Below are 22,121 nucleotides of genomic sequence, written 5' to 3'. Positions count from 1 at the left end.
GTATAGGCTATATCTATAAATGTAGAATATCTTTTGAGCTATATAGATTTTAGTGTAGCTTATCTGAACTAAAATATATCGTTTAGCTATATCATCTAAACATCTGTAATAAATATTATCTGTAAAAAAATGCATACACATTTGGCTATTTGGGATATAGTCACTCGACAATTTAACCAAAGCAACAACAAAAAAAAAAAAAAACTGTAGTATTAGGATGCAAATGTTTGTGACTGGAAAATAAATATCTTCATTGCCACTGACCTAGATTCACTTATGTCAATGTACCGTTTCTATTAATTTTGTGTTTGTTCTGGGAAAGCGTCGGTGTATCACGTGAGCAGGCGAGTCTCGAGACCGTAAACAACATGGCGCGTCACGAACCAGGAGAGTCTTAAAAACAACTCAGGGAAACAGCAGCGCTAAGCTTATTGAACGTACAGGTATATAAACATATTTTTTTTGCAAACACTATTTTCTGCTTATTTAACGAGGTCTGCAGGAACAAACCAACGGAGTAAAAGAGCTGTCAAAGCGCTGTTACCATTTAACTGGTGAGTGCCTCTCTTTTGTAGGTCGCTTACAGAGCTAGCTTGAGCGCTAACTTATAAACAAAGGGCTTTTTAATTGTTTATGATGTAATACGTTGGCAATCGTATATCTAGCTTCTTTAAACTCCTGGTTTGTAAATATAAAACCGTTATATAAAATTTACGCATTATGTCAATTCTGTTTTAGCCTGTCATTTTAGCATGCTCACCTGTCAAGTTACATCACAGCCTATTGTCAACAATTACCGTCCTGATTCAAATCGCTTATTGTCATAATTCAGTGAAATCAACGAGACGTTAAAAACAATGACAAAGTCTACCTTTCAATTGATGCACTACATTAATGTTAGTTTGGTGGTATTCATTTTGTATATATCAATCACATGTTTTTGAACAGGCAAATACATATTTAAGGGTAAAATAACACTGTTTACAATATATCACTTATTTTATGTGACCCTGGACCACAAAACCAGTCAAAACAGTGTCGATTTTTCAATCGTCTGAAGTGTCAGTCATCAGAAAGCTAAATAATTAAGTTTTTCTTAATGTATACTTTGTTAGGATCCTCAGAATCAACTATTTGAAAATCTGAGAGTTACATAAAACAGTCAAAATACTAAGAAAATCACATTCAATGTCTAAATTAAGTGCTCATCAATGCATATTACTAATCAAAAATTAAGTTTTTAATAGTTTAGAAATTTAACAAATATCTTAATGTAACTTGATCTTTATGTAATGTCTAAATTATTTCTGGGATAAAAGAAAAATCTATAATGGCTATTAGCAAAGCAAATATAAATATATATATTTTTAAAAAAAGACTGCTTTACTTATGTCCTGTAAAGTCCTATTTTGTAAGTGGTTGTATTTTTACACTCACTTAAGTACATATACGCTATTTACATATACACTACCATATCAAAGTTCACTTGGCAAGATGTTTTTAATATATATTTATTAAAATAATTTAATTATTAAATTAAATTATAAAATAAAAGTAGTTACAGTGTTTCAAATTAATTGCTAAAAAGTTACAGTGTTTCAAATTAATTGCTATTCTTTTGCAGTTTTAAAATGTCCTGAATAAAAACAATGTCACAGTTTCTCAGAATATATTAAGCAGCACAATTATTGTATCGCCAAATGCTGCCCCAGGACTGTTGCCTGGAACCACTCGTTTATTGTAATTACTGAAAGACACAAATTATTAGAGTTATTAATATTTATTAGAGTTATTAATATTTAAGCACATTGTTTTATTTACAGTTATCTAACATACAGTGTTCACTATCTTTAAGGAATTCCTACCATTATTTATACAGGGTTTCCGCTGGGTCTTAAGTCTTAAAATGTCTTAAAACCCAAAATCTAAATTTTAGGCCTTAAAAAGTCTTAAATTTACTTAAATATATTGTGTTGTAGGTCTTGATTTTTTTTAAACAAGTCCTAATTTTCCTTTGTTCATGTATTGCTACCCAATCTGGCCAAAACCCATTTAATCACCAAAAATCCATCTCAATAAAACTGTAAACTTTTTATTTAAAAAGGTTATTTTTAACTCTATTTTTTATAATGGTTTAACTATTTTCCTTACAATAACATTTGCTTAAAAGTGCCCCATGCATTTACTGCTGAGGACACAACTTGGACAGATTGTTGTGCATACATTTAGTTTATTATAGTTTTTTAAACTTTTAAAACATTTGTTCCTTTTTTATTTTTATTCATTCATTCATTTTCTTTTTGGCTTAGTCCCTTTATTAATCCGGGGTTGCCACAGCAGTATGAACCGCTAACTTATCCAGCATATGTTTTATGCAGCGGATGCTGCAATCCAGAACTGGGAAACACCCATACAGACCCAACCACTCACATACACTATAAATATCTAAAATATTTTTAAAAAATTATTCATTTATTAATGTATTATTAAATGTATTAAATTATAATATTTTTTTCTTGATAGGGCAAATAAAAAACTTTTCCATCTGGGCCCTTAAAAATTTCCTTAGCATTTAGCCCTCTATGAGTCTAAAATTTAATTCATAATGGTCTTAAAAATGTCTTAAAAGTTTTAAATTTAACTTCGTGAAACCTGCAGAAACCCTGTTGTAGTACATCTTCCTTTTTCTAAATTATCCTGAGTGTAATTGCCTGTATTGCTGTGTACTAAATCAATGATTTGGCAGACAATCAGTCTATGGGCTCTCAGTCCAGTTCTGGGATGTCCGGTCGGGGCTCTGGCAACAACCCAGACCAGTCAGAACCAGAAGCCAACCAGAACGCCAATCAGACGGGTCGCACACAGGCTGAGAGACAGTCAGGATCTGAAGAGGACGTTGACTTAGCACAAGTTCTGGCGTACTTACTGCGGAGGTAAATCTATAACCTTCTGGATTTATGAGATAATGGATATATTGTAAAATTTCCTGAAATGTATTGTAAACCTGCTTTGCATTTCCTCCACATATGTATTGCAAATCGTTTTCCCTTTTTGTCCACTATAGGGGCCAGGTACGTCTGGTCCATGGAAGTGGAGCAACAGGCCTACAGCTTGTGCAGTCATATTCAGACTCTGACGAGGACAGCGATGGGGCTTGGGATGGGAGGTTAGGACATCGATATGACCCTCCAGGTGAACATAATGGACTGTATGCATGATTCATTTTTGAATTTTGTCTTAGTCAACACCCCAAGTTACAGTGCAATGTTTAGAAATTATTATGCATTATTTATTTTATTTTACTATATTTTATTAACATGTTATGCTAAAACCTAGGGTGTAATAATATACAAACATGTTTAGATGCGTTTTTGGTACAGCGAGGAGAAAAAAATCGTATCTTTTTAATTATACTGGTTTACTAAATCAATTATATATATACATGCATTCGTGAACTGCATATATTTATACTAAAAGCTAAAAATTTGCAAGAGATTCACTCGCTCATTTTTTTAGCTTTAGTCCCTGATTTATCAGGGGTTTTCATGGTGGAATGAACCGCCAATTACTCTGGCATATGTTTTATGCAGCGGATGCCCTTTCAGCCACAACATAGCATTAAAAGTACACTAACTTGTGAAGCACCAGTGCTGGGAAACAACAATAGAACCAAAACTATTAAATTCAGATGCTCTTTATTTAAATGCTTGACACACACACACACACACACACACACACACTGAGAAATCATATTCAAACTGCACATAAGAAGAATGCAAAGAGCATCAAACAGCTATTTTTGTTAAATTTCCTCATAAAATGTCATTTTTCAGCTTGATTTCCACACATTTAGGGTTTAAAACTATACTATGTTTGTTCAAGTCACTGAAAGACTTGGACTGAAATGTTCAATTATCTGCTATAAATTGAAATACACATAAACTATTGATTAATAACTGAATGGAATATACCAGAAAGATTTGACTATTAGTTACATTTGCTATGGGACTATATATATATATTAGTTAAATGTAATATCTGAAAAAGTGTGGCACAACATATTCAAGGAAATTTTCAACCCTCAGTATAATATAGGTAGTATAGCCACTTTAATATGGTATAGGCCTATAGTAATAAAAGCCATTGAATGTACAGGTATGTGGTCATTTACTATGCCTTATTTATTCTCGCTCAGTGGATGCTCAACCAGACACACAGGAGGTGGATCGCAGCGAGATCCACACTCAGATCCTACTGGCTACTGCTTCCTCTGGCGTAAAGGGCAGACACAGTTTCACACATATGCTGGCTGAGGCAAGTTGTGTTTATGTTTGTGCTTATGTAATTAGTAAAAGAGTTCATCGGTGTGGATAACGCTGACAGAAAATAAAATTTCTGTCACAGAGTTTGGCAGATTTCAGATGAGGAATCAATAGTAGAACTGTACACCTAATCAGATTAGACTATACAATGCAGACTAATGTCTGTGAATATTAAACTGCAAGAATGAGACTGGATGTTTGGCATGTCTGTGCATGGTGTGGTTTTATTTATTGCATTTATTTGGTGTACCTGTGATATTTTTAGCATCTGCCAATTCAGTTGAGAAGTTTCTCTGAAAGTCACTTTACCAAAAAGTCAGTGTTTTATTTATTTTATTTTATTAAGATTTGTTTAATTTGAAGAGATTGTGATTGTTTCATACCTGTAGGTTTCCTAAAAAGACTAGAAAGTTTAATTGAAAAATAACGTTCATAAAAAAAAGGAAGTGCATTTGAGGAAAGGATTACATATGTACAGGATAGTTTTAGTAACAATATAGAGTCTGAGCAGTTCATTAAGCTATTGAACACAGCAAGTTGTTTTTTTTTTTTTTTTTTTTTTTTTTTTTTGGAAATATATTCCAATGTAACTTATGATTTAAAAAACATAAAGTTGCTCTGTAAAAATCTAAATTTTGCAATTTTCTATAAGCTGTGTATTTGTTTCTAAAGCGGGAACAGGGACGATGTCGTGGGTCAAGTTTCTCTCATGGAGAGTGCAGCCGTATTCGTTCACAGTAAGTATATGATATATGCAATGTAACATGGAAATATTTAAATTCTAGATAGATACTCACAGATACACACATGCTTAGCTGTCTGGTTTGTTATTGCAATACAGTACATGTAATCATTCATATTTGTTTCTTCATAGTTTTTTGCCCAATCATGTGGTTTACAAGGACACTTATCAGCAGAAAGTATTTTGTGGAGTCTACAGTGATGAGGGAAATATGTTCCTGTCTGCATGCCAAGGTGAAACTGTAATTCAAGACTTTAAATTAACATTGCTGTTATTTGCTTAGAACTTTCAAAATCCACATAGCAGACATGTTAAAATTGCTAACCAATCCTTATTAAAGTCATATAGTGCTGATGTTTTAGGTTTTTTACATTAACATATGCACACTGTTGTTTAAAAATGTCATAGAATGAAAATCTAGATATAAGAAGGCAGAGTTCAGTACATGGAAATGACATACTGTGAGCCTCAAACACCCTTGCTTTTTGTTCTCATGTAAATCTCATGTCAAATGTAAAATCCCAGATCACAACAATGATAATTCTTCCTCCTTATTTTTTGTTTATCTAAACTTGTATTATACTTCCTGTGTATTTTCAACCTTTATGCATCTGGGACTCTTATTTTAAGAATGAGACCCCCATTAGAAAACTCTCATGTAATGCAATCTCATCACAGCTCAGCAAAATACAGGATATATGGATTATAAAGTTATGCAGCACCCCAAAAAGGCCTAAAGTTTGTATAACTATATGTTTTGCTAGTTTAACGTGTACATTGTGAAATTTGACAACAAACGCATACAGAATTTAGTATAAAGGCTGGTTTATAGTTCTGCGTTGAATGCACGCAGATGATCCGGCACAGTTTTTGCCCTGACATGCATCTCTCATAAAATTTAACTACATGTTGCAACGATGCCATGAGTTATGGCAATCACTGGACACAGAAGTATAATTTACCCATAAGTATTTAATGCAAGTTTATGCATGGTGTCATATTAGCTCTTATTGTGATTTTTCGGGGTGGAATGGATGCCAGTACACTTTAAAAAACTCATCTGTTTATGTGGAGGTTGATATTAATTCCCAACTCTGTTTTCATATACATTAAAACCCCAAAATACAACTCTAAATACATCTCTCTCTGATCCTTTTGTTGAGTATAATGATAATTTAGCCTATATTTATTCCACAGCATAACTTGGGGGCAAACTTATTTCATTTGCTCACTCACTCATAGCTAAAGTACACAGTTTCTCTACCAATTCAGTTGAAATTATTGTCATTTAACAAGGCATCTACAAGGAATATAATAAATGAGCCTATATAACTTCTGGAGACTTTTTGCCCTCACCTAAGACACATATCTATTGTGCAGATATCAAATCAATGCACTCTATGGCACCTTTAAAGAAAATCATTGTTTAAATGGGTCAACTGGGTCAAGATGTTTATAATGTAAAAAAAAGTTTTTATTTTAATGTACTTTTGTTCTTTTAACTTAAAAAAGACCTTTATAAATAATTGTAACAAAAAATTGTGAAAAATATTTAACATTTTATGCAGCACAATATATTTGATCTATTTATATATGTATATCTATGATCTGCTAGCAGCAACCTTTAAAATTGTATTCTAAAAGAAAACAGCAATCCAGTTTTATTGATATTGGTGTTTTACTTTATTTTAAATCAAATATATGTAATTCTGTTGATCATAAGAGACTTAGAATTTTTTTCTTCTAAATCTCCAGATGTTTGCATAACAGTGTAACCTTATCCTCTCTTTTTTTCTGTCCTTGTTTTCATAGACCAGAATATCAGGTTATATGACACTAGTAGGGGTCGTTTTACTCTGAAGAAGACCGTGAAGGCCAGAGACGTGGGCTGGAGTATTCTGGATGTGTGTTTTACGCCTGATGCACGATGTGTGCTGTATTCCAGTTGGTCAGACTACAGTAAGACAAGGACAGGTCACTTCATCTATTTTATTGCCTATACTAGTGTCAATGATGGTTCTAATGCACATCATCTGTCTGTGAATCCTTTCTTTAGTCCACGTGTGCAGTGTAGATGGGGACAATGAAACGCACACCGCTCTGGACCTCAAGTTAGTGTTTCCTCATAGTACATTATAGAATTTCTACTCAGGTAATCACATGCATGCTTCCTCTTCATGTGGATGATAGACAAATGAACAGATTTCCATAAACATTCATCACGACAACTATCACATGACTGAGCTATACAAAACAGGAAACGCTGGCTAAGTAATAAGAATAATAGGAAGTTTGTTGTCAAGGTAATGCATACAATTTAATTGTTTTTGTTTCTGTTAACACTCATTATTATTATAGCTTTTTGTATATAAATGGCTGTTGTCTTTTAAAACAAAGCATTGTGAAGGCCTGCGGCAGGTGTTGACATGATTCTCAATGTAAAAGGCTGAGAAGTACAATAATAGGTGGAGTGAGCTTGTCTAACCAATAATATGAGAAAATGATTTCTTTTAGGCATACACAAGTTAAATAATTTTTAGCCCGTACGATATGATTTTAATAAAAAAAAAAACAATTAGCCAATTCCGATATTGGTGAGCTGCATTGCTTAATTTAATTAATTTTACTTATTTAATTCAACTGTCCAACATTTTAAGAGAGGCACAAGCTATGCTAAAAAAATATAGTGATAAAAGATAAAGAAATCACATAGGTGGATGATTTTTCATACTGCTTAAACGCTTATAACTCATCAGAATATTAAACTAAAATTGATTAAGAATAGAACTGAAGAGTGTCTGACTGAGGAAAAAAAATCACTGGTTTATTTTAATGTGTACAAACAGCATACAGAACATATTAAAAATGGAACCTGGATTCACAGTTCATCAGATTTGCATGCATCTTAAGAGTTTCTGACCGCAAAGAAAAACAAAATAATAAAAATAAAACAATATAATTATTAGTGGTGGGCCGTTATCTGCGTTAACGTGCTGCGCTAACGCGAGACTCTTATCGCACGATAAAAAATATTGCCGTTAATCTATTCTCAAAGTTGGGTTGGGAGCTGGGTCTATTCTACGGAAGCTGTGATGACTTTCACCTTGATATTTTAGTGCGGCTGTATACCTGACCGTTGGGCTGTCTGACAAAAAAGTGCCCTTCTGAATCAAATCAGCAGGATGCCTGATTTTAACAGCAGTTCGGCAGTTTCACTTTAACTAATGAACATTTCATTCATACCGCCGTGACAAACTGGGGTATTAGATGCAAATAATGAGTAAGGACTGGTGAGAGTGTTATGGAATTTAATAACGCAGGCCAAATGGAAAGAAAAAAAACTTCTGCATTTAACGATTTGTGTGTGTGCGTCTGTGTGTCTGTACGGTCCTTTACTGACAGCCGCATGTGTGGATCTTGTTGGAAAATATGGCGAAAAGTCCTACATGACTGTAATAGTTTGTCAGTAATGCCACTATATGCATACTCCACATCTTAATTTCATTTCTGTTTAGTTCAGTTATGACTTTAGTTGCATTAAGGTAATCAAAAATCGCTGTTTACATGGTAGACTATTAATCAGAGTATTGTTTTAATCATATTAAAATCATATTAAAGTATTGTTGACCATGTGAACCATGTTTGACATCATCAGGGCTCTGTGAACTTCCCTTTGCAAAGCAGCATTTTCTATATGTACATCAAAAGCAAGTATGAAATCGCTGTTTGGAGCTTATGTAGGGCTACAGTTCACATTCATGTTTAACTGAATAAACAGTTAGTAAACACAAGTACATCTTATTAAACATCATTTATTTTCATCACCAATTATCATAGTAGAACAGTTTCTCAAGCAGTTTGTGATGCATTTTGGAAACAGGAGATGAGCCCCTGGTGTAATGCGCCACCTGACTTGAGAAACCCGTTCTCAAAGACTTATTATTTGGGTAGCACACATATTCTGAATGCCTTCGGCAGAATTCAAATGAGCCATTTTAATCTAGATTAATCTAGATCAATTTCGAGATTAATCTAGATTAAAAAAAATTTATTTATGCCCACCTATAATAAATATATACAGTTGAAGTCAGAATTATTAGCCCCCTTTTGAATTTTATATTCCTTTTTAAATATTTCCCAAATAATGTTTAACAGAGCAAGGACATTTTCACAGTATGTCTGATAATATTTTTTCTTCTAAAGAAAGTCTTATTTGTTTTATTTCGACTAGAATAAAAGCAGTTTTTAATTTTTTAAAAACCATTTTAAGATCAATATTATTAGCCCCTTTAAGCTATATTTTTTCTATAGTCTACAGAACAAATCGTTATACAATAACTTGCCTAATTACCCTAACCTGCCTAGTTAACCTAATTAACCTAGTTAAGCCTTTAAATGTCATGTTAAGCTGGATAGAAGTGTCTTGAAAATGATCTAGTAAAATATTATTTACTGTCATCATGGCAAAGATAAAATAAATCAGTTATGTAAAATGAGTTAGTAAAACTATTGTGTTTAGAAATGTGTTGAAAAAATATTCTCTCCGTTAAACAGAAATTGGGCAACAAAATAAACAGGGGGGCTAATAATTCAGGGGGGTTAATAAATCTGACTTCAACTCTATATAATAAAATATATAAATAATATAAGTACAAATAAATAAATAAAAACTAAATAAATAGGCCTGTACTAAATATTTTTCATGGAAATCGAAAACGCACTGAATCCTTTTCAAGCTTTGAAAACCATCATTTTTTCTTTTCTGTCAAATAAATTAGCAGGCCTACCTCAAATCACAAATTGTCTAGTCTTCATTTAAATAAATTAGCATGTTTATGGGCTGTAGTCTGGAGCACAGCCTGTTGACAGTTAGGTCATTCATTTATTTACTTTATTTATTTTATTTCCAGTCAGCTGTCAATACAGATTGTATTCTGTTTTATAGTTTTAACACGTATTTATCTTTTAGTTTTTTGTATTATTAATTTGACAGGTATTTATACTACAGGTATAGAACAAATTTTAAATTATTTTTACGTTCTCTTTTATTATATTATTTTTATATATTACTCTAACCTGGCTACTTAACATAATTAACCTAGTTAAGCCTTTAAATGTCACTTTAAGCTGTATAGAAGTGTCTTGAAAAATATCTAGTAAAGTATTATTTACTGTCATCATGGCAAAGATAAAAGAAATTAAAACTATTGCGTTTAGAAATGTGTTGAAAAAATATTCTCTCCATTAAACAGAAATTGGGGAAAAGAAATAAACAGGGGCTAATAATTCTGACTTCAGCTGTATGTATAATTTTTCTTTTAAACAAGGAGTTAAAAATACAGAGAAAAGTGTGGGGAAGAGAAAAGAGAGAAAAAAGAAACAAACAATCAAATAAAAGGGGGGATTTGAGGTATTTCTTTGGAGTATTTTCGAATCAATTTTTTACAAAGGATCAGGAATTGACCTTGCAAAAAGACCAGTCATGAAATACAAAATCATTCAAAGGACTCGTAAGAGAACATTCTACTTTATATATTTGTTTTGCCTGTAACACAACACTTAAGATTATCAACAAAGTTTTTGTGTTTCAGTGAAATCAATCAATGAAAATATAGACAAATACACTGTAAAAAATTACAAGTATTTGTATATTCTTTTTATGCAAAAGAACAGCAACCTTCCTATATTTGAATTGTCATTGTGTAACTAGCTGACTTTGCCAGCAGGTCTTCCTGCCTTTCTCGTTAATTTCACATTCTCATTTTGACATCTCTGCGCTGCATGATATTTAGTGCCCCTTGCTGTGATAATGAACAGTAACATTATGCTTTTAGAGGTTTGGTCTTGCTCTTTTCATTCCCAAGTAAGGTGGAGCTGTGTGAATGGAAATGAGTCCATGTTTCAGTATAGCCTGTGTTTTGTATAGAAATTACTGTATTTACTGTATCAGCTGAGGCTGATGGGTGTCTTTTTTATCTTTCAGTCCTGATGAACGGAGGTTCTGCGTTTTTTCACTGGCAGCATCCACAGATGGAAAAGAAATCTTAGGCGGGTCAGTACCATACTGTTGTCTTCATATTTAGAAATCGAACTACAAAAATCATTTATTAACCAAATCTAGCATGTTTATATCTGGAAAAATTCTGTCTGTCTTCTCTGTCTATTTTTTTATTTAGTAGGGGCATAATGGTACACATAAATAAGGATTTGGAAAATACTTTGGCTTTTAATACAGCAGGGCGAAAACAAAATAGCTGTTGCCTCACAGCACTGGTTCAAGCCTCGGCTGGGTCAGTTGGTGTTTCTGTGTGGAGTTTGCATGTTCTCTCTGCGTTCGTGTGGGTTTCCTCCGGGTGCTCCAGTTTTACCAACAGTCCAAAGACATGCGGTTCAGGTGAATTGGGTAGGCTAAATTGTCCATAGTGTATGAGTGTGAATGAGTGTGTATGGATGTTTCCCAGAAATGTGTTGCGGCTGGAAGGGCATCCGCTGCGTAAAACATATGCTGGATAAGTTGGCGGTTCATTCCGCTGTGGCGACCCCAGATTAATAAGGGGACTTGGCCAAAAAGAAAATGAATGAATAAATGAATGAACGAAAACAAAATATAATATAAATATATATTTTTGGGGGGGAGGTTATTAAACAGTGTTTTACTAAACAAGTTTTCAATCTTTCTTCAAATAAATTCAATAATAATTCTAATTTGAATTATTTTAAGGATAATTTTTTTTACTAATATTGTAAAGTAAATATGGAGCACTGTTACTGTACTGTTGTGGTTTACAGCAGAGCTTAAACTATTAAATTCATTCATTCATTTTCCTTTCGGCTAAGTCCCTTTATTAATCCGGGGTCGCCACAGTGGAATGAACCGCCAACTTATCCAGCACACGTTTTATGCACTGGATGCCCTTCCAGCTGCAACCCATCTCTGGGAAACATCCAAACACACTCATTCACACTCATACACTACGGACAATTTAGTCTTCCCAATTCACCTGTACCGCATGTCTTTGGACTGTGGGGGAAACTGGAGCACCAGGAGGAAACCCACACGAACGCGGGAAGAACATGCAAACTCCACACAGAAACGCCAACTGACCCAGCCGAGGCTTGAACCAGCAACCTTATTGCTGTGAGGTGACAGCACTACCTACTGTGCCAGCGCATCACACTATTAAATTCAGTGGTTATTTATTTTTACATATAATAACACTCGCTTTGATTCTTAATAATTTATTTTCAATAATCATTTATAGATGTGCCATTACACCTCTACCATTCTTCCTAAAAGAATCAGAATAACCCCCTTCATGGTAATAGTGTTTGTTTAAAATGAGCTTATTTAGGAATGATGTGCTTTTCATTTCTATTAAACAGTGCAAACGATGGCTGCCTTTATGTGTTTGATCGTGAGCAAAACAAAAGAACTCTAAAGGTATGCTGAAAACGTGCATTTTTAATTCAGGTTTATATATATATATATATATATATATATATATATATATATATATATTCTATATACACACACTACCTGACAAAAGCCTTGTCACCTATCCAAGTTTTTGGAACAACAAATAATTACTTGACTAGTTGATTATTGGGTATCAGAATTGGCTTATATGAAAGTAAAGAAAATATGACCATACCTTGATTTTTTTATTATTTAATTAAGGCAGTAAAGTCTGACTTTGCTTAGACAAAAGTCTTGTCACTTAACAGAAATATAAAGTGTAGAATGGCGCAGTGGAAAAATAATTCATATTGTGTATGACTCTCATGAGCTTGGACGACTGCATCCATACATCTCTGCAATGACTCAAATAACTTATTAATAAAGTCATCTGAAATGGCAAAGAAAGTGTTCTTGCAGGACTCCCATAGTTAATCAAGATTCTTTGGATTCATCTGCAATGCCTCCTCCTTCATCTTATCCCAGATATGCTCAATAGTGTTCATATCTTGTGAACGGGCTGGCCAATCCTGGACACCTTGACGTTCTCCACTTTGATGTGGAGGCTGAAATATGAGAAGAAGTGCTGTCTTGTACTTGACTGATTCTTTTGAGAATCTTGAGTCCATGTGGGTTCCAATATGTCTATTGCAGTATCTTATATGATTGGGATGGAGTTCAACAGATAATTCATAAGAAAAACCTACCTTCTACCACTTTTCCAAATGATCAACTAGAAGTCAAGTTATTATTTGTTGCTCTTACATCTGTGTGCACTCTTAGAAATAAAGGTACATGAGCTGTCACAGGGGTGGTACTTTGGTACACATTTGTATTTAAAGGGTCCATATTGGTACCATAGAAGTATATATTAGTACATAAAAATTTTAAGAGGAACACTTTTGTACTTTTTAGGAACTAATATTTACCCTTGAGGTATTAACATGGATTTAATATGGAGGTATATAATATTTTGAAAAGGTACCCCCTCAGTGACCGCTCGCGTACCTTTATTTCTGACAGTTCCTTGAAATAATGCGTCAAACTTTTTGGCTGATTATTACTTAATACTTTTTTTTTATCATTGTTTTAAAAAGCTTCACACTTGACCTAAAAAACACCCTAATGACAACCTGTTATAAACATCAGACAATCTGTTGCATAAACTTCACAGTTCAATGTACTTATTAGTATCAATGCACCAAAGGTCTATTGCTCTGAAATGAATGTGGTTTAGTGAGAACTTTATCAAGGCATTTCTCTGTGTTGAGTGACATTATCTCTCCGTCTTTAAGATTGACGCTCACGAGGATGATGTGAACGCAGTGGCATTTGCAGACAGTTCATCGCAGCTGCTGTTCTCAGGCAGTGATGATGCTCTGTGTAAAGTGTGGGACAGACGAACACTCAGAGAGGACAGACCACAGCCTGTGGGACATCTGGCTGGACACAGAGATGGAATCACCTTCATACACAGCAAGGTAGAATAGCACAGTCCATACGGAGGGCTTTCATTGTTAAGCAACTGATTTACAATGCATTATTACAATTTCACAATATTTTTTAAGGCTGCACATTATTGGAAAAATCTGACATTGAGATTATTTTATTTAGCTGCAATATAGATTGTGACATGAATATAAATGCAGTTTATGATTTAGCTCTATTTGGAAAGATTTTATTCATTTAGATCATCGTCTCAAGATCCCTGGAGCACAGTTTTGCTCCAACCCCAATCAAACATGCCTGATCCAACTAATCAAGACTACCATGGAGTATTAAGCAGGTGATTTTGAGGTGGTTGGAGCTAAACTATGCCAGGCTGTGGCCCTCCAGGAATTGAGTTTGAGACCATTGATTTAGTTCTGGGATGAAGTCTTTTTCTATGCAGTGCATCAGCATAAAATATAATAAATTACAAGCATATATAAATACGACAAAGCAAAAATAAAAATGTTTTCTGGGGAGTGTAACATTATTTAAGCACAGAAATTGAACAATTAAGCGTAAAATAACATGGTCATCTTATTGGTTAATAATTTTAAAAAATAATATTTAAAAATATCTTTATATTTTAATCTTTAAGAAACAATCTAATCCTACGATGTGACTATTGCGGATACACACATTGCAATATCAATGTTCAAACGATATATTGTTCAGGCTTAATGCAATATGTGATTATAAGTCAAAATAATGCAATTTACAAAATAATATTAAATAAATAAAGATTAGCGTTTTAAAATGTCTGTTTTCTTTTATAGTATATTTTGAAATATAATTTATTTACAACAATTTGAGCAGCCATCACTCCAATCTTGCTGCAATCTTGCTGGATAACAGTTGTTGTATAATTTGATAATTGTAGGGCATGTGCAATATATTTAAAACTGAACAAAAAACAACAAGACCAAATAAAATCATGAATCCTGATAAATAACCTTGATAATTTATAACATTGTCACATTTATTTTTAGTTTATAGTAGTGCTAGTTTGCCAAAACAATGTACAGTGGTGTGAAAAAGTGTTTGGCTATAATTTCTTAGACTCTTTGCATGTTTGCCACCCTTTAATTTTTCAGATCATCAAACTAATTTAAATAATAGTCAAATAATACTAATATAAGTCAAATGATTCTATCACACAGGGCTGTGTAGTTTTTTGTTTTCCTTTAATAATAAAAACCGTCATTTCAAAACTGCATGATGTGTGTACCTGTGTTAACTTTAAATAACATTTAAATTTGCTTGATGATCTTTTAACATTAAAGTGTGATAAACATGCAAAGAAAAAAATATATCAGTAAGCGGTGAACACCTTTCCACACCACTGTACATTCAAGACAAGACAGCAGCACAGGCATTTGTGTAAATGCCTTATATGAAGTGTGTATTTAAACTACATGCCAGAAACCTGTGGACACTCACTGTATAATTAATGGGTTTGACTTTTCCTGCTCCAATCAAGTGCAAAAACGGAAATACATTTTTTTTGGCCATGAAAAATGCTGGAAATGGAGTAGTTAAAGAGCTGTACTGTAATCATAAAGAATACAGTTAAATGTTATTGTACAGTTGCTGAGCATCCACTGTTCTTTAAATATTACAGGGTGTATGCGGGGTTTTAAAAAGTATTCAGTATATAGAAATGTAAGTCCCTTAAAGTATTAAAAAGTCTTAAATGCTATTTTTACAAGGTATTAAATTTTGTATCACTTTTTATTATACGATGTATAGATGCTAAAGTTTGCCTGAATTTAATCTGCGATTATTGAGATGCTGTGTAGTTTATAAAATCAATAAAATCTTGCTAGATTTAACATCATGCTGCTTTAACCAAGGCGTCGTCTTTATTCCTCCTGTTCTATAAGGCGCCCCCTGCTGGAAGAGTTAATTAGCATTTTTATTCAGTATGACTGCCGTTTTAGTTTAGTGCAGGTATGTTTTATGTAGCATAATTATACATATTTTTACATCATTGTTTAGTCTGTTTTAAACTGGCCACACTAATATTTGTTAAATCTTTGTGTGGATCATAATGAAAGTGCAATTGCTGTCTCTAATTAAAAATCACATTTAGCCGCATAGAAACTTCTATTTTCTGATATTTCAAATTTAAAATATGGAATCAATTCACAAGATTTAATCTGCATTTGTAGTGTTGAGTAGTTTTAATTAGGATTCTAAATTTTTGTTAGTTTTTTACTATTCTAATTATTGTTTTGTTTTTCTCTTTCTTATGAACCCTTTATAGGGGTAGTCAGGTAAAATTACAATCAGTATTTAGTAATATACTAGGTATTCAAATTTTTCAAGCTTCATAATTTATTAAGCACATTTTCCCTCCAAGTATGAACCTTAAGTGAAGATCTCCTAAGATAATACATATTGGTTAGAATGCAGTTTGGAAACTTTACAAATGAAGAAAGAAGAATTCAACATGTCTCAATCAAGAAAAAGTTTGGAGCGCATGTTGGATGAATAAGAAGTTAAAATGCACACCTATAAATCTAATACTTCGTTACTAAAAAGAAATAGGCCTATAAAGTACTGTTTATTGCAATAAGTAAATTACAAGAAGTTATATTATTAAATATTCATGAAAAAAAATATTTTAAAGTGTTATTTACCTAATAATTCCAGCCAGCTTTTAGTGAACTTGTAATATTGTCAAAAACACAGAACTTTCAGTTGTTATATGTAAAAAGACCTAAATACATTTAAGACCATTCAAATATTTTGCTCGTCTCCAACTATTGACAGCAGATCTCTCAGTGAGAGAGAAAGGGGGATTGCACTCGCAATATCTGTACTGCTCTATACATTTAACCTAAGAATATAGTGTAAGTTAAAATGTCGCCAGTATTATCAAAACTGGTAATGAGGTATTAAAATGTATTGAACGATTCTTAAAAAGGCCTTAATAGGTATTGAATTTAACTCTATCAATCCTGTATATACCCTGTATTATTACAGTCAAAATGTTGCTTCTCTTAAAGCACTTTTTACACAAGATTTGTATGTTGTCCTGAAGGGCGATGCTCGGTACTTGATCAGCAACTCCAAAGATCAGACCATTAAGCTGTGGGACGTGAGGAAGTTTTCACCGAAAGAGGGACTCGCGGCTTCACGACTCGCTGTCACACAACAGAACTGGGATTATCGCTGGCAGCAGGTTCCCCAGAGAGGTCTGTCAGCACAACCAGAATATCCTACTTTATTTTCAACCATTTTTATTTTTACAGTTTTTACTTCATATTTTGTTATCCTGCAGCACTGAAGAGGCATAAGCTGACCGGTGACACCTCTGTGATGACCTACAGGGGTCACGGGGTTCTGCACACGCTCATCCGCTGCCGATTCTCCCCTGAATTCAGCACTGGACAGAAGTTTATTTACACAGGCTGTTCAACGGGCAAAATAGTCAGTAAGTGGAACATGAGTGAATGACTAATCTTTTAACTGGTGGCTTTTATTAAAACATGCTTAATTTCATCTCTGACTTTCTTTTTGTGTAGTCTATGATGTGTTGACGGGAAGCGTTGTGTGCAAATTGTCTAATCATGATGCTTGTGTGAGGGACGTCAGCTGGCACCCGTATAACAACAACATGGTCAGCAGTTCGGTAAGTTAAAAATGTCTTTTATGCTTGCTTATAAAGACCATGAAACATGTTTTTTTGCAGATTAACATTTGTAATGGTATTGATGTCATCTCATTTTATAGATTGGGGCACCTGTACCTTAGAAGTAAATCACATATAATATTAATAATCATAAAAATAATAATAAAATTATAAACATTTTTTCTCTTAAAAATGCAGATTTTTGAGATTAGCAGTTGTTTGGGTTTGAGTTAAAATGCAAATGTAAAGATATAGCACCTTAATACTGTGGTAAGACTAAAGATGTTTAATATAAATTTTAGAATCCCTCACTGTCTATAAAAAACAAAAATCGTCTTCATGGCATTGGTAATTTGTGCTCAAACATTTTGGGAGTTTCCCTGCAAGTCTTGCATCCTATTAAGAACAGCAGATGTTGAGGATGGCACATAAAACAATAGGAGATAGCACACACCCCTTAAACAAATATTTTGAGTGGACTGCCCTTGGGTGCCCTTTAAGGACAATAGAATGTTCCACAAACCATTCTAAATTTACTTTTATGCCTGAAGCAATTCAATTACTTATTAAATGTAGTTGATCGATGGATGATTATTATTATCATTTTATTATTACTTTTTAAATTATTGTTATTTTTTTTTCATTATAAATTTTTATTACTATTTTTAATCATATTTCTTTTGTTTTCAGATTTTGTTTGTGTACTTAATGTTAAGTGTTGGTGTTTATTGTGTTAAGTGTGTCATTCTTGTTATGTGAAGCACCACCATGTCTGAATGAATTGCCCCAAGGGGATTAATAAAGCTTTAAACTAAATTGCAGGTACATTTGAGGCATTTTCCTTATTTTTGTTAAACTGAAATGAAACTTTTTAAACCAGATTTGACAAAGTTTTTAGATTTTTTTTTTCTTTTTTTGTGCTTTAGCTCAAGATGCTAAACTCAAAATGTCTAATCGAAGCATATCGGAGCCCTCACGTTCAGTCAAATTACTAGTGAAGCAGACATGTGAAGTTTCTGTTTGTCAAGCCATAGTAGACGAAATGAAATCTATCATATCTTACCCTGAACCACAAAACCAGTCATACAGATCAGTTTTTGGAAACTGAGATTTATACATTATCCAAATAAATGAGATGCCACTTGAGATTTCCACACTCACCACAATGAGTGTGGTTTGTTACGACAAAATCTAAATATTAGGAAAATCAACTTTAAATTTGCAATGCAAATTACTAATAAACAATTTTATTTTCATATACTTACAGAAAGAAATGTACAAAATTCCTTCATGGATAATGAGTTTCACTTAATATACTAATGATTATTCAAATCAATAAATTTGAACAAACAATCAACAATACATTTACCACAGTACTTGATCATGTTAGTTAGTTAAAGAAAATACTTTTGTTCATTGTTAGGTCATTTTAACTCACGGTGCATTAATTAATTGATTAATTAATTTTAACAAACATAAATTTGGATGATACTAATGCATTAGTAAATGTTGAACTATGATTAATAAATGCCAAGTGTTGTTCTTAATGTTACCAAAAACACTCACTGGCCACTTTATTAGGTACACCTGTTAACGCAGATTTCTAATCAGTCGATCACATGGCAGCAACTCAATGCATTTAGCCATGTAGACATGGTCAAGATGATCTGCTGCAGTTCAAACTGAGCATCAGAATAGTCAGTATAGGGAAGATAGGTGATTTAAGGAAAGGGTGATAGGTGATTTGAGGAAGGTGATTTAAGTGACTTTGAACGTGGCATGGTTGTTGGTGCCAGACAGGTTGCTCTGAGTATTTCAGAAACTGCTGATTTACTGGGATTTTCACGCACGACCATCTCTAGGGTTTACAGAGAATTGTCTGAAAAAGAGAAAATATCCACTGAGCGGCAGTTCTGTGGGTGCAAGTGCCTTGTTGATGTCAGAGGAGAATGACCAGACTGGTTCCAGCTGATAGAAAGGCAACAGTTATTCTAATAACCACTCATTACAACCGAGGTTATACAAGAACGTCGCTGAATGCACAACACATCCCGAGGTATTTAAATTCAATACTTTTGCCAATTGGTGAAGTTTTTTCTTTGCCGCTGTCACCACTGGCTTGCATGGTTCGGGATCTGTAGAGCTGCCCATCGATGGATTTGCTCTTCAGTATTTGGACTCTCAGTAGTGAATATTAAACCACACTGAACTAAGCTAAACTGAACTGAACTTAAACAATGAAACCTGGACTGACACTGTTTCAATCTACATTGTAAAAGCGCTATACAAATAAAGGTGAATTGAATTGAATTGAATATTTTCTTGGCACACTCTGGGCCCATTAGTACCAATTGAGCAGCGTGTCAACGCCACAGCCTACCTTATTATTGTTGCTGAACATGTCGTCCATAACTTTATGACCACAGTGTACCCATCTTCTAATGGCTACATCCAGCAGGATAACTGGCCATGTCATAAAGCATGAATCATCTCAGACTGGTTTCTTGAACATGACCATGAGTTCACTGTACTCAACTGGCCTCCACAATCACCAGATCTCAATCCAATAGAGCACCTTTGGGATGTGGTGGAATTGGAGATTTGCATAATGGATGTGCAGCCGACAAATCTGCGTGATGCTATCATATCAATATGGACCAAAATCTCTGAGGAATATTTCCAGTACCTTGTTGAATATATGCCACGATGGATTAGGGCAGTTCTGAAGGCAAAAGGGGGTCTAACCAGGTACTAGTAATGTGTACCTTATAAAGTGGCCGGTGAGTGTATATTGACTATTGAAACCTTATTGTGAAGTTTGACCCTTTATTGAATAGTTCATATGTTCACCATTATATCATGGTTAGAATTTTATTAGTGATACCACAGTACATCTATGTTGTATGTTGGTTAGTGTTAATTTCATACGAGATTAAGGACGAAAAAAGATCCATTGGCTATAGCTTGACACAAACAGGTCTCCTGACACTACTAAAGTGACTGAAAAACTATGAATGCTTACAAAATGCCTTCATGGAACATGCTTTTCATTTAAAATACTAATTATTTTTAGCATAAAAGAAAAGTGTAATTTTGACTCATACAATGTATAGATGGCTACTCCTACAAATATACCAGTGCAACTTAAGACATGTTTTGTGGTCCTGCGTCACATACGTGGATTGAAATGCCCTCTAACTAGATGGCAAGTGGTGTGCAGTATTGATACAAAAGTGCATCAACATACTAACATACAAATGTACATCAACACTGAACTCATTTCTTCTTTGCTGTTTGCTCAGTGGGATGGTGCCATTCGTTTGTGGGAACACACACAGAACCACCTTCTGGACAAGGACAGAGAGAGGATGAATGTGGATGTGGTGGAGATGAAAAGAAAAGGCTATTGATGATGTCAGAGGTAGATGGTGTCATAACTGGAGGAATGGGATATTCGAGGGATACTATAAAAAGAGAACAAATGTTGTGCAGAGAATTACATTGCTGTAGTGTTAGGCAAGATCTTCAAGTGCTGTCTGTTTGATTCCACTTTGCTCTGGCAGTAAAAAAAAAAACATAATTAAACTAAAAGGATCGGTGACATTTAGTTAATGGACACAAGCTGGTTTGATTTCTCTTTTACGCCTACTGTTACACCTCACTTTCAGCTCTGAGGTGAATCTTAAAATGCAGGTTTAAGCTTAAGCGAAAGACTTTTGAGTGTCTCTGCATGATTTCAGACAGGCACAATACAACTGCTTTGCTTGAAATAAATACTGTAACAGTGTTGCTTTTCTAAAAAGAAGAAAGAAGCAATACTTGTATAATGAAATGCAGCAGAAATAAGTTAGACATAAAGAACATGTTTCAAAGGATTCCGGGAATAATTCTAAATATTGTAAAATATTTTATTGATATTAATGTCCAGGATTTTGATTTTGTAGCTCAATGTATAAAATCTTTTTCTTTGTTAAAAGTTCGGATGTTGAGTGAGTGAGTGAGTGAGTGAGTGAGTGAGTGAGGAGATGTAGTCGTGGGTTTATGGGTGTGGGTGAGAGTTTCTTTATGTGTGTGTGCAAATGTGTTTCTGTTGATATAAAAGTTTGATTTTTGTCTGATTTAAGTGCATTTAGAATTCACTGAAACACTCATAAATTTGTTTTACAAGAATAATTAAACTTATGTGCACAACTTTGAATGTTTTGGGCTGTAAATCTTTTTTCAAGTACATTAGCCAGTTGGAAGCCATTGTGCTGTTGATATGCATCAGAAGGAAATGTTTTAAAATATTTTTTTTTCTTCAGACAAATGGTGAAATTATTTTAGATATATGTATACAGTAGTCAACATTTGAAGGAACAAAACCTTTCACCAAAGTTGTCCTAACTACTGAACTACTGAAAAACACCCGTTCTTGTTGTAGGACAATATTGAAAAACTCTGATTCTAGGCCACAACATTTGATATTTTGTACAT

General features: G+C 33.7%; 1 protein-coding gene across 2 annotated transcripts; it reads left to right on the top strand.

Moving 5' to 3' along the window:
• The first annotated feature begins 349 nt into the window (after positions 1–349).
• dcaf11 (ddb1 and cul4 associated factor 11) lies at positions 350–21,843 on the top strand. 2 transcript variants are annotated; one of them, XM_056450571.1, is made up of 15 exons: positions 350–443; positions 2,747–2,933; positions 3,065–3,192; positions 4,196–4,314; positions 4,995–5,059; positions 5,197–5,297; positions 6,877–7,023; positions 7,121–7,175; positions 11,048–11,116; positions 12,448–12,505; positions 13,816–14,001; positions 17,055–17,208; positions 17,295–17,447; positions 17,539–17,645; positions 20,948–21,843. In XM_056450571.1, the coding sequence occupies exons 2-15, from the start codon at positions 2,758–2,760 to the stop codon at positions 21,053–21,055; spliced, it is 1,626 nt and encodes a 541-aa protein (XP_056306546.1). In that variant the 5' UTR covers positions 350–443; positions 2,747–2,757; the 3' UTR covers positions 21,056–21,843. The 2 variants fall into 2 exon arrangements, with proteins under 2 accessions (XP_056306546.1, XP_056306545.1); XM_056450570.1 differs by having other exon boundaries at positions 350–554.
• Positions 21,844–22,121: the final 278 nt, after the last annotated feature.

The sequence above is a fragment of the Danio aesculapii genome, chromosome 24, assembly GCF_903798145.1.
Source record: "Danio aesculapii chromosome 24, fDanAes4.1, whole genome shotgun sequence".
Lineage (NCBI taxonomy): Eukaryota > Metazoa > Chordata > Actinopteri > Cypriniformes > Danionidae > Danio > Danio aesculapii.
Note: the sequence above shows the minus strand (reverse complement) of the source record. Positions and strands in the feature narration are given on the sequence as shown.